Source organism: Porites lutea, chromosome 6 (assembly GCF_958299795.1).
Source record: "Porites lutea chromosome 6, jaPorLute2.1, whole genome shotgun sequence".
NCBI classification, from domain to species: Eukaryota; Metazoa; Cnidaria; class Anthozoa; order Scleractinia; family Poritidae; genus Porites; species Porites lutea.
The window spans coordinates 2,673,868-2,687,500 of record NC_133206.1 but is presented as its reverse complement, the minus strand read 5'-3'; the positions used below and the strand labels follow the sequence as shown (position 1 = coordinate 2,687,500).

The 13,633-nt window shown below is 38.4% G+C and overlaps 1 protein-coding gene across 1 annotated transcript; it reads left to right on the top strand.

Annotated features, from left to right (window-relative positions):
* The first annotated feature begins 8,723 nt into the window (after positions 1 to 8,723).
* Positions 8,724 to 13,594, top strand: LOC140942310 (DNA-directed RNA polymerase III subunit RPC8-like). Its single transcript, XM_073391265.1, has 6 exons — positions 8,724 to 8,856; positions 8,929 to 9,025; positions 9,163 to 9,249; positions 10,707 to 10,770; positions 11,237 to 11,438; positions 13,453 to 13,594. Exons 1-6 carry the CDS (start codon positions 8,746 to 8,748, stop codon positions 13,501 to 13,503), a joined length of 612 nt encoding a protein of 203 aa, XP_073247366.1. The 5' UTR covers positions 8,724 to 8,745; the 3' UTR covers positions 13,504 to 13,594.
* Positions 13,595 to 13,633: the final 39 nt, after the last annotated feature.

Genomic DNA, 13,633 nt, shown 5'->3' with positions numbered 1-13,633 from the left:
CTGAGTCCTTTAATGGAAAAGAGAGTGTAAATGACATCACAACAAGCTTTATTGACTTAGTATATGATATCTCTCGCCTTAAGCTTTTCTGATTCGCTAGTTTCATTTCCTTAGACAACGCCTATTTTTACGTAGAAAACGCATGGTCTCTTAAGTTTAGCTTTAGTTGGATTTCGTCGTCTTCATGTGTACATCGTTGAAGTCTATTTGGATAGTTCATTTCTTGGTCCTTAGAGATAAGCGGGAACCGATATGTAAGTACATTTTATCTTCTGTAGTTTTTGTCTATCTGGCGACTCATAAAGTATATACCTCCAAGAAGTTGTTGTAATACTCAGTATCTCGTACCATTACGTGATTACGCCTTTTGAGTTTCAAGTAGGTTTTTACTCTTTAGTTCGGCGTGGGAATCTCATTTCTTTTAGTTTATTTAGTTTTCATGCCTTTGCAAACGTAGTCCGTTCTCAGATTTATTTTGTTAGTTTCTTAGTATAGTATTATTCACAGGAAGCAACCATTATTGTTTTGGGAAGGTTTCTTTTCTCCTGCAAACCCAAATTTAAGTTGATTTTATTCCTTTCATGAAGTATTTTTAGTCTAATATTCTAGTTGGTAAAATTTATTATTCCTGTATTTCAATATGTATATTTCTTTTGTCTTATTACGCGTTTTGGCAAGGTTTTTTATACCGGAACAGCTACGAAAATGATAATATGATTGGAATATTAGCAAAATTATTATCTGTTAGCCAAACTATAATTGTAATTGTACCTTTAGCTCTTTATCGTAATTATTAGTTACGTTGCATTATATTTCAGTTTACGGTTCGATTATCGTCTATAAAATCACCATCAAAGACTAGCTCCTAGTTTCGTGATCATAGTTGATTCATGGAACACTAGAAAATACTTGAATAATAAACGCAAACATCGAAAGAAATTAACTAAAAAAAGTATTACTAAGAGAGATGAAGAGATCAAAAGCACTTATATTAGAAACCTCTCCAATTGCAACTTGACAACTGATCAGATAAACCTATTATCTAAAGGCCTGCGTTTCATCCCATCTCCACATACTAACACTGCTAGTGTTAGAAAACAAATTCTACGCGATTTCAACCAATTCGCGAGACAAATGCGTCTCCGATATATCTATCACGGTAGAGGAAAGATGGAACACCCTTTCTATGTTAAAACTAACTGGGAACCACCAGTTCAACGATCAGTTACTCTTGAGAAATATCTTGAGGAAACAAAAATTAAACTCTCCATGAAACTCTTAGAAATTGAGATAACGAAACCTAAACCTAACATACCTAAATCAGAACGCAAAGCTATTAGACAACTTAAAGAAAACTCAGAAATAAATATCAAGAAGGCAGACAAAGGAACCACCACTGTCATAATGAACAAAACGGACAAGATTAAAGAGGGCATGACACTGATCGAAGTCAAAGAACACTACAGACCCCTGGCTTGAGAAACCAATGGTAGAGGAAACCTCTAAGAAAGTCCGAAAAATTATCACAGAACTCTACCAAGAAACACATTGATGAAATGACATTTGGTTATCTCAACACCGAACCCTCCACGCATTCCAGTTTTTTACACTCTTACAAAAACACACAAGGTCAACTTGTCAAGTCGACCAATAATCTCTGGATGCGACTCCCCTACTGAGAGAATTTCAGCTTTTGTTGATAGTCTTCTTCAACCAATAATGAAAGAACAGCAGTCATACATTAAAGATACAACTTAATTGAAGGAACGACAGTTCCACAAAATGCAATCCTTGTCTCAATGGATGTTACAAGCTTATATACAAATACATGTATACCGCAAGAAGAAGGTATCACGACCATATGCCATGCATATGACACCACAGCGAGCCCACACAATCTGTTTGTGTAGCCGATTGTTATTTTATAGTAAATGTACTGGATTTACCGTTTGCTTCACCTATAGCGATATATCGCTAACTATGTATATAAATCAATATGATAAAAAAACGTTGAATTACCTTACCTGTGGTATATAGTCGTCCTTTTACCTCAAAAGCGGTTTTTTGAGCGATTTTGAACGAATTTGAGTTCGCCGTTGACTGTTCCTTACAATTCATTCAAAATCGCTCAAAAACCGCTTTTGAGGTAAAAGGACGACTATATACCACAGGTAAGGTAATTCAACGTTTATTTATCATTAATTAAATTCAAATGGCCTGTTAACAAAAGACCAGTCTGGATTTCGTTCCCTTCACTCTACAGTGACAGCGCTGTTACATTTAACAAATAATTGGTATCTTAACATTGACAAAGGCATGACCAATTTGATTGTGCTTCTCGATCTTGCCAAAGCCTTTGATACCGTTTCACATAATATTTTATTAAAAAAGCTTGAGCTCTATGGTCTGAAGGGTGTAACGCTCGACTGGTTTATCGTACCTATCAGATAGGCAACAGCAGTGTGTAGTAGAGGGCTGTGTATCCAAGCCCCAGTTGAAGTTGTGGAGTTCTACAGGGTTCAATTTTAGGCCCTTTGTTGTTTTTAATATATATTAATGATCTCCCTGGATGTCTTCCCCATACCAAAGCACACATGTATGCCGATGATACCACGATATATGCGTCCTCTGTATCCACTGCTGAACTATATGCCAAGGTAAATAATGACCTAACTAACGTTGGGGACTAGCATCTTGCAAATAAGTTAAGCTTAAATGTCACTAAAACGGAGTATATGTTCTTAACAACTACCTTCAAATTATCTAACTTAGGAAGAGACTTTCCAATTAAGATTGGCAACAATCATGTTAAACGAGTCCAAACAACAAAATATTTAGGAATTCACTTAGGTGAAAATCTTAAATGGAACGAGCGTGTTGACAAACTTTGTTCAAAAGTCAATCGATCCATAAGTGGTCTAAAACAGGCACGTGATTATGTTAGATGTTCTAAATACTATTTACAAATCTCTTATCTAGCCTGTGTTCGACTACTGCGACATTGTTTGGGACAATTTAGACCAGGGACTTGCCACTAGGATCCAGAAATTTCAAAATCGTGCTGCACCTATAATAACCTTTCAAGGTTATGACGTTCGTTCAGCACAAATACGAAAACAACTAAACTGGGAAGAGCTTGCCTCAAGGCGTCATAGGCACTTAAGTCTATTAATGTATGATACAGTGAATGGAAATGTATAGTGCCTACTTACTTAAGCGATCTTTTCTCGAATGTCTGTGAGAACAACCCTCATACGTCTATGCTAAGAAATACGGAATATAATGTTGTACTGGACCACGTTCCAAAAACAGAATATTATAAAGGTCTTTCTCATACAGAGGAGGAATGCTGTGGAATTCATTACCAAATGACATAAAAGCGTCCGAATCTAAAGCTATCTTTAAAAGAAAACTGGCTAGTAGGCAGGCAAACTGTTGACTACATTTTACTATATTTTATTACTTGTACATATTTTTAGTGTAGTTGTACAGTATTTACTTTTGTTTCTATACGGCTTTCATGTAAAGAAGTTATGTAACTTATGAAATTACCGTATTCAAATAAAAGTGAATCAATCAATCAATCAATCTCTCTCTCTGTCTCTCCGTTTATTGTATTGTACTTAAGATTCAATGAAAAATTTTAACAAACAGCTCAGTGTAAGAGCACCTGGACTAGTAACCAGAAGGTAAATAGGTTTGACCAGGAGCCTAAATCCTGACAACTTTCTCAAGTTAAAGATAGTTTGAATTTAGGACTGTAGTGGCAGTGTCAGAGATTTACGTTGGCTGCCTTATTGAACTCACGTACACACTGGTACAGTTTCTGTATGAAAAGGTCCTCTCTCTTCTTTTTAATTTCCCAGCAGCCAAATTATGGAATACCCTAACAGCGTACAACCTTCAGATCAACAAGGATACCCCCTTAGTGCATACCCTGCTGTAACTCAGCAACCAGCCCCCTATATACAACAGTCTCATCACACTACTGTGGTTTTGAATCAGCAACCAGTGGTCATACAAAAGGCTCAACGAAGTTGGAGTTCTGGGCTATGTGACTGCTTTCAAGACTGTGGCTCTCGTAAGTATTTTCCCAAAGGCACTTAACTTAAAGAGGCTATGTCACGCTATTTGCCTACCTTTTTAAAAACGTTTTAAGCGAAAACTAACTTGTCTTCGCATCAATAATCGAATTCCAAAAATAATGGTCCAGTTTTGTTATTTAAGACTATAATTAGGCATTCAAACTGCTTCCTTTCGTTTGTTACTTCGGATGGCAAGGATCAGGACATGGATTGAAACTTGAAAGAGTTAGACGACATTTTTCAAGTTGTCAAGAAATCATTATAATGGTTTATAGTGCTCCCGGATGAATTTGTTTGATATGTTGTTGATAATTCTACAGCAGCATATCAGTTGTGTATGGGTAAAAGCATGAAGTAATGACTTCAGCACCGACAATTGACCTACAACAGCAACATTCTCCTGACACAGCCTTTTTAAATAGAGCGACTCTCGTTTGGCCTATTTATTTTATCAGCCAATGAATGAAAAGATGAAAACATGGACTCTTCGTTTTCCCGCCAAAGAAAACCCTAACATGGAGAAGGCATCATTCGATTGGCCAATCGTGTTGCAGTATGACGTCAAAACGAAGTATCGATTGATTTCTAGAAATTAAAGTTCTCGGGCATGAATTTTTTTCATCCGAACGTTCGCTTAACCAACCAAAAGCCATGCGCGTTTGTTTCCGTTCTAAAAACCAATCAAATCGCTCTATTTCCGTTCGTTTGTTGTTTCTGTTTTCAGTCGCGCGTTTTCATTTCAAGGCCATACGAAAATCGCTTTTATATCATAGAGGAACTAATTATCATTTTGTGTTGTCGTTACAAGATCTCAGAGCCAAGACTTAACATTTTTTGATTTTTTTTTGCTCTCATTAGTTTTTCTTAGGCTAGAAAATTTTGCCTAATATTTGTCTTATCCTTGGGTTAAACTTAACCATCCTTCGAGGAACCGTGCCCAGCTCTGAAAAGTCCTAAGTCGAGAGGGAGAGAAATACAAATTCACGTTTAACCCCCGGTAAAGTGTTTACTTCTTGATGTATTTCCCCGTCATCGTTATTTGTGTTTCAAGTGTTGGTGTGTTGGTTCTGTCCTTTTTCCCTGCTGAGCGATGTTGCGTCCAAGTTGGGTGAATCATGTTGGTATACCTGCTGCTGCCCAGGTTCATTGTTGGGTCTTAGAATCAAGCTGAGGGTGGAGGAAAATATTCAGGTATGAAAGCAGAGGTTCTCACTTCTCAGTCCCGACAGCTCTCTGCTGGGGAGTAGGTTGAAGTTAAAGTACTATATAATATATAGATTTAGCCAAAGCTAAAAGCGAACCTTTCGTTAATACACTTATGAACAAAAAATAAAATCGTGTTTAGTAACAAAGGCCGAGTAATACGGGCAACATTTTCGCTCAACTTGTCGCGCAACATTGTTGCATTGCAAGTTGATAAGCGTTGTTGCCCGTATTACCATCTTCGCTCTCAACTTGTCACGAAAAAAATTTCAATTGCAATGTTGCAAGTTGCAGCAACATGTTGCGCAGAGTAGACCCGAGTTCTACTTTTTGCAACAAACTCTCAATTTTTAACTTACCATGCGTCACAACACTTGTGATTGGTCGATTTCCTGCCCCGGGAAGATGGAAAGTAAACGCGCGCGTTTGACGCGCGGGGGGCAAATTTAGAGTTCTAGACAGGAAGTAAACATGGCGGAGGTTGTGGAAGTTGAACATGTTGAAAGCCAAGATTGTGAATTTATAAGTGAAAAAAATGTCAGAGGTCCAAAGAAAAGATTTGTGCGCATACGGTCACGTGACTACCAAAAATTCTTGGATGCATAGATACCAAAATTTCCTTACCTACGGCGCTCTGCTGTTTGTTTGCTCCGACGTTTGTTTGGCGGGGGGCAAAAACTTCCACCCCACCAAAAAAACGTCTCTGAATTTTCGCAACAGTTGCGGAGATATATCTTCGCTCGCTTGTAAGACTGATGTATCACTTTCAAACTTGGGAAGGTTTACTACGTTTAAGATGCTCTTTTCAGTGGTGTCGACGGGTTTTCCGTAACTGATGATGTGTGTCTTAAGTTGAAAAAACCGTGGAAAGGTCTGTTCTATTCCTTTTCCGACCCGTCCTTCTAAAAAGTTCTATTTCAATGGACAAATTTTTGTTGTATTTTCGTGGAAACTACCCAAAATGAAGTTTGGCTACTATTTTTTTAATCTTCATAAAATATGCAGGTAATATTCTTATTTTCCATTTTTAAGAAACCATTAGTCAACACAACAATACAGGAAACGTGATTCATCCACCTTTTTAATTAACTGAATTCATTCTTTTCGCATTTGCAGGGCTCCCTTTGTAATGATTACTGTGTGGTTAATTGTTGTGGGCCGTGTGGTTAATTGTTGTGGGCCATGTGTTCTCTGTCAGTTGGCTCGTGAGCTCAAATCCTTGCAACGTTGAATTGCTAACCAGCTGACAACGACGCGAAATCATTGCTTTGGGACAGGGACAAGCAGCTTAAATTCTTGACAGTACTGTTACGATGTGAAGATAGCATACTGTAGCATTTGTGAATAAAATGCAATTAATAAGGGAAATTGTCTGTTTAAATCAGATTATATATAGGAGAAAACACGTACGCACCTTTTATCGTCCATAATCTGACTCGAGACCTCGGCCTCTATAAGACGGGACAGGCAGCTTGGGGGTTGACTCATCAGAGGTTCATGGGATATGGAGTTTCTCGGAAATTAGAAAGTTATCGTATCCCTAGAGCAAAAATAAGAAACGTCCATCTCTTCTTACAAGAAAGAGATGCTCTCAAAGCCCGTGAATAAAGCTCTCTTTCTCGCGAAGCGTCCCTAGGCGGATATAGATGACTGGATCGACGTGAGAGTCTGATGTATAATTCGCAGGATAATAACCTCATGGCATTATCATAAACCTCTCCGGCTACTATTACATACAGTGGACTCCCGATAACTCGAACCTTCAAGGGAAATCGAAAAAAGGTTCGAGTTATCGGGAGTTCGAGTTACCGGGAGTTCGAGAAAATAGCCGAGAGTAAGATAAAAAACAGTTTTTACTGCACAGTGAACATTTTAATCACATTTAATTGTAGAAATGTCAAGTGAAGATTAAAGATACTTTTAGATTATAAATCAGAAGGTAACGCCACAAAACATAGCCTAAACAGAGCATGCATTTTACTGTTTTGAGAAAAAAAGCTGCTTCACGTTAGCCTGTGACAATCAACATTAGCCTCCACTAGTAAACTATCCTACAACACGTCAAGAGGAAATCCAAAATTCAATGTTTCGTACGCCAGTAGACGGCTTTTTTCCCGACTTTTTAAGGACTGAAAACATGGTTCGAGTTATCGAGGGTAAATTATATAGAAAATGATGACCTGATTGGATCGAGTTAACGGGAGTTCGCGAGTTATTGAGGGTTCGAGTTACCGAAGGTAAAATTACAGTGAATGTATGAAGGAAATCCAGGGGAAATCGAGTTTGGTTCGAGTTAGCGAGCAGGGCGGATAAAGGTTGGGCGGTGAAACGAGCGCTCCGCTCTTCATTTAATGTGTGATGCGGAGTAGCGGTGCGCTTCAAGGCCGGCGAAATTTTCCTTTTTGCAAACCGGAAATCCTATTTTCTTCCTGTAATTTCAGGCTACAATGTTAAATAGATAAATTCGTTTCATAACAATATCAACAAACAGTTTCAAATGTTTGTGTCTGTACGTCTATAAGTCAAACTTGTTGGTCGTATAATGCCAAAATTTGAGTTTAATTTGAAAGTGTTGAATACCTCCTCCTTCCACTAAATATCACCTAATCGTCTTTCGCCGTTTCGTTTGCAAAAGCTTAACACTTCTTAACCTCAATTTTTACATATGTTAAAGGAGGATAAATTTTATATAACATAACAAAAAATTAGATTGATATATATTGACATAGTGGCGTTGTACTTCTTCAAACTTTGCTTCTCGGGTGGAACGCGCCATGGCCATTCGCGCAATGCGTCGCAAATCCGGCAACCGCATGTAAACCCCCGGGGAGGGCACTTGGGTATTTTTTGGGTGGGTTTGTGCCGCCCGGGACTCCAAATTGGCACCCCGTTCTAAAAAAAAAATTCCCCTAAAATTGATACCCCGTTCTAGAAATGGGCCAATTTTTTATACCCCGTTCTAGAATTCGTCCTAAAACTGATACCCCGTTCTAGAAATGGGCCCTCTGGAAGTTCGCATTTGTTTTTTATCCTCGACTGCATGACCTTCAGCTTCTTGTACTTGAGCTTTTTCACTTTGTACTCTAGTTCTTTATGTAGAACTGATACCATCATCGTTGCTTAATTAAATGAGCCCCCTCTCCTCTCAGATAAGCCCCCCGTCTCTATTAAGCGTTCCCTGCCCCTCAAATGTGTTTGAAATAAAGAAGCCCCCCGGGTGGGTTGATAGCGGATTTCCGGTAATAATACTTCTCAATTATTTTTGTGTTCACGGTTTTCTGAACGAAGCCCGCAAGACCCGCAGTTTTACCCGCAGTTTACCCGTAGTGCCCAGAATTTTTGGCCTTATTTAGACCCCAGTTCCTCCCGTCCTCCCCAAAGTAGACTTAGTCCCAGTCCTCCTAGTCTGCATTTATGGGACGCCTGTTGGTAATTGTCCGCATCAACTCGAATTAAAATGTTCGTCTTAGCTGAGATGAAAGACACTGTTCGAATAAAACCATGGCATTTTGGAGTAGATCTACGAGAAGCTATCGCCAATAAGTTGAATAAAAAGCTTGCTAACAAGGTAAGTTGATATAGGGGTGCTTGGTGCTACTGAAACATCAAGCTCATCACCTTTCATGTGTATTGTCGTCAGGTTGTCCACAACGTTGGTTTGTGTATCGTTTTACACGATATCACCTCCATTGGTGATTCTTATCTTTTTCCTGGAGATGGATCTTCGCATACTCCAGGTAAGTATGGCTGTAAGAAATTTGCAAATTGAAAGTTAAAATTGCAAGATCAAATCGTAAGAACATTGAATGTTTGAATCTGCACAAAGGATCTGAGGGTAAATTTGCTGATGATAAACATATCATTTCCGTTCTAGTTAAGTTTCGTTTTGTTGTGTTTCGTCCATTTATTGATGAAGTCCTAACTGGTAGAATTCGCAGCTGTAACCATGAAGGTGTTCAAGGTACTGTGCTGTCATAAAATTAATTTATTCCAAAGCTAAGGCCATGTTATGATGTACTAGGTAGCCTACGGGCAGGCTCACGTGTGCAAGTCTGGGGAAAATTTTTGGCGGCAGGGCTGTTGCCTGGCGTCGCAGATGCTCTAAACTATACAAATGGTTTAGACGAGTGTGTGGGCCGGCTGCAACGAAGGCTACAGAGCCGGAAAACAAGTGAGCCGGCTCGCAGGCTATGTGTTAGGGAGGTCTTCCAATGGGGGGTATGCTGCGGCCTTGTAGGTTAAGAAAAATGCTGCTGTTGCATTTTAGCTGGGAAGAAAATGTTGCTGTCAGTACAGCATAAATTTTTGTGATTCTCAAATTTAGAATTTACGGTAGATATAGTGCCTGGAAAGAATTAATATATTGTTATTAAACTTTCTCCCTGGAGGGACCGTTCTTCAATAATACCAACAATGGAAAAAAATTCAAAGAAAATAACTGGAAAAGTCTGGAAATAATGGTAGAGAGATTGTTATTTCGCTGCGAAATACAAAACAGCCAAAATATAAAAGACATCAGATGTTGCTTTTGCTACTCAAAAAATAGATTGTCACTGTCAGAATTCTTTCCTCCTTTTCTGTCGATTGTTTGTGATTTTTGAGAAGATTGTCACCAGTTTTAAGGACCATGTGTCCTGTCACTTCCACCCCTTGAAAGGCCTCACTAGGTTGTTATCTGACACATGGCCTGCATCCATGAGCAAAGATGAGAGCATACTGTATGATGATGAAATAAGATGGAAAATGGTACATCTTTCTTTATTTACCATGAATGCTCTTGATATTGCTGATCCTTGTAGTTTATTCATGTGTCACATATGAATCTTCATTGGCTTTGCCCTCTATGAGCCTCTCTGCAGCTGGATACAGTGCTGCTCACAGGGTGTTTTGGAGGTCACAGGTCTAAATCCTGTCAGGGAGCCAAGATTTTTTCTGTCTCATTCACCACCCAGCTTAAAAATTCACCACCTTACTTTCGTATTTATCAGTCTTTAATTTGATAAAAATTAATATTAGATTGTTATACCCAAAACTGAACTCTTTCCTTTTAACTGATAATGGCTTCAATTACCTACCTTAGTTCCTCAACCTCTGTGATTTTTTTTCACTCACTGTATTCTTCTTTCTAATCTGCACTCTATATGTTAAAAATATTTTTGTACATGTAGCTAGTACATTGAAATTAGAACATTAAACAAAAACATTTTGAAACACCAATAAAATCAAGGCTGTGCTCTAAGGAAAATTGAAGGGAGCCCAGTGCTCCGAATCTGTAAAATCTAGGGTGCATGCCCAGCATATGATTTGTATGAAAAATCTGCCATTTTCTAGTCACCCGAGGGCAAAAGTTAGGTGCCAGGGGCCACCCGGCTCTGCTAGAGCACAGCCCTGAAAATGAATGTTTTTCTTCTTTCACAGTATCTATGGAATTCTTCGATGATATTATTATCCCTTATGAGTATCTTCAGCAGCCTTCCAAGTTGTATCCTTTTATAAAAAAAAAGTTCAGTTCCCTTTAATGTAATGTGGCAAGAGGATTTGACATGAGATTGAAGGTCACACATCCCTTCATTTCCTTAAGTGCTTTTAGTATTCATATATATTACAGTACATTATATTTACTTTTATCCCTACTAATGACACTGTTAAAGACTTTTTGCTTTTCTTCACTCTTTTAATACTTATACATTGATATTTTCACATTGTAAAATGTACTTTGCTCTGTTCCTTCCTTCCTTTCTTTTTTTTTCGTGGGTGATGATAAATTCATTGAAAAAATATTTTTATGTTGACAGGATATATTAAAAGAGGACTTGATTCTGCAGTCACAGAACATTAATAATTAATGTTCTGTGACTGCAGAACAAGTTTATACAGTGTATAGGGAAGGCACTGAAGTGTAGAGTGTATACTGCAGCTGATTTGTTTCTCTTTAACCACACACTCAGTGATGAGGATGAACAGTTGTGGGTTTGGGAATATACAACAGATGAAGGAGGACATGACTTGTTCATGGATATTAATGAGGAGATTAGATTCAGAGTTGTAGATGAATTATTTACTGATCTCAGTCCTGCGGGGCCTGAGATGACTGGTGACATGAAAAATACTGATGAGGTTGACAGTAAAAGGTCCCCATACACTATTACAGTAGGTCCTGTCATTGTTTTTATAATTTACATTGGAACCCCCTTAATACAGTCACCAAAGGGTAAAAAACGTTGGCTGTATTAACAGGTTGGCTGTATTACAGGGGTAGGGTCCCCCGGAGGGGGGGGGGGGATTCTTTAGGAAGTTCTGGGTGGGGATGTGCCGCTGGGGTCCTGGAACCCTTAACCTATACCAGAACTAGTTCAGCTAAATTCTGCTACCCTATACTAGAGTAAACTCCCCAAATCCCCCCTATCCTAGAGTAGCTGTTTCCCTAGGCTAGATAAAATCTTCAACCAACTGATCAGTTTCCTGAAAAATGATACCCTATTCTAGACCCAAATGTTCTGATTTATATACAATATCCTAGAGTAAACTGCTTGAAAACCATACCCTTCACAGCGGCACATACCTATATAGCCCATATATGGCAGTAACCCCCCCTGGCAGGGTCAAATTTCATGACAGTATTAATAAGGGTTAATTTTTTACAAAAAAGGCTGGCCATTTTGTCTGGCCAAAGAAAAGTGGCCGGTATAACGAGGTGACCATTTTACTGAGGTGGCCGTAAGGCAGGGTTCCACTAAAGTGTTGGCTGAAGGCCGAAGCCACGAGCGGCTTAGCTTTTTGCGTGGGTCACTATAAAGACTTGACAGAAACCGAAAACCGCGCTAGAAAAGTCTCTGGCACCCAGGGTAGGGTTCCACTGTAATTAATATTAAATCTTTTTCCCTTATGTTAAGATTTGTGCAATTCGCCTTACATAAAATTATGTATTGTCAGACATTATAACAGTAGTGAAAGATTACGTGCATATTAAATTTGTTTTCGGTTATTATGAGGTGAAGCTAATCAGAAACTTCAAATCATGAGCCTACATATTGTTAGGTTATTCGGAGGTTTTAACAACAACAAGCAAAAAAAAATTCTTATAATTCTAGAAACGACACAGCAGTTAATAGATTCTTTCAACTGCAATCAGAGAACCAATCAAGGTGTTGGGAGAGGAAGAATAGAAATAACAATCAAGCATAACTAAAATTTGTACTTTAAACACTAAAACATTACCTGTAATAGGTAACCTATGGAGGAGATGTGTTTGTTATATAGTAGTGTATGTAATATTAATGACACAAGAGACGTTTACATTCAAGATAATAATAATAATAATAATGCCACGAGGAAGTTGGAAAACCGTTCATTTTTATTATAATCTTTGTGACAGTATTATAGGGCAACTACAGTTAAGAATAAATAACAATTATTCACCGAAGTGGAGGTGGCTAATCCTGGATATTTACCGAACTGCGAAGCAGTGAGGTAAATATCCATGACTAGCCACCGACACTGAGGTGAATAATTGTTTTAGTATATACTAAAACAGTGACATAATTGAGCACAAAAATGACGATTTTTAACTCAAATACTGTTGCCAACGATTACAATTTTGGCGCGTAATGACCGGGCGGCCGCGGCCGTCGCTTTTTTTGGCCGACAATTAAAACTTTTGAAGGCATTTGTTTAGCTCTTGCGGGGAAATTTCTTCAAAAGGAGTTGTGAATTCTTTTTGTATTTAAAATCATTTTATAAAAAAAGATTATTAAATATAGTTTTAAGCTTATTTATGAACAACTCAACTAAATAAAGTAAGCAAGACTTAAACTTAATTTGCATTTGTAAACAAAAACTTTTTCACCGGTTTTATCGATAAATTCGTGCCAAAAAGACAAAGCTTTACCTGTTAAAACTTCCAATCCGAATTTCGTCACCTTCTTCGTGTATTTCGGAAACAGCTTGCTTGATTAGTTGTGAAATTTCTTTGTTTGTTTACGGCAGCAAACTGGGAAGGCATTTTGCTCGCAACTTAAGCGAGTTTGGCGTTGCTCGCTCGGAGGAACTGGAGGTGAATCAGTGAATAGTGCAGGATATTCACTGATTGAGTAGCCAATCAGAGCGCGTGAAAAACACTATCCACTGTTTTAGTATATACTAAAACATTTTAATCAATTTTTAGGCATCTATAAGTGAACCTGGTCTGGGCCTCAAATCATGGTGGGCTGGCTGATGAAGAAATCAATTCAGAGTCCAGCAACTGGTATACTTCTGGGGCTTGTTGAGTTCTGGTTATCAACAAGAGTTGAAATCTGCTGGAGCAGCATTTTACAGTACATTTGACACTCATGGAGTTCCTGTAA

Excerpts from the sequence above, each read along its gene's own strand:
- LOC140942310 (XM_073391265.1), top strand. The coding sequence starts at position 8,746 with ATGTTCGTCTTAGCTGAGATGAAAGACACTGTTCGAATAAAACCATGG. Across the intron at positions 8,857-8,928 it reads ATAAAAAGCTTGCTAACAAG|GTTGTCCACAACGTTGGTTT; the intron begins GTAAGTTGATAT and ends TATTGTCGTCAG. Across the intron at positions 9,250-10,706 it reads TAACCATGAAGGTGTTCAAG|TATCTATGGAATTCTTCGAT; the intron begins GTACTGTGCTGT and ends CTTCTTTCACAG.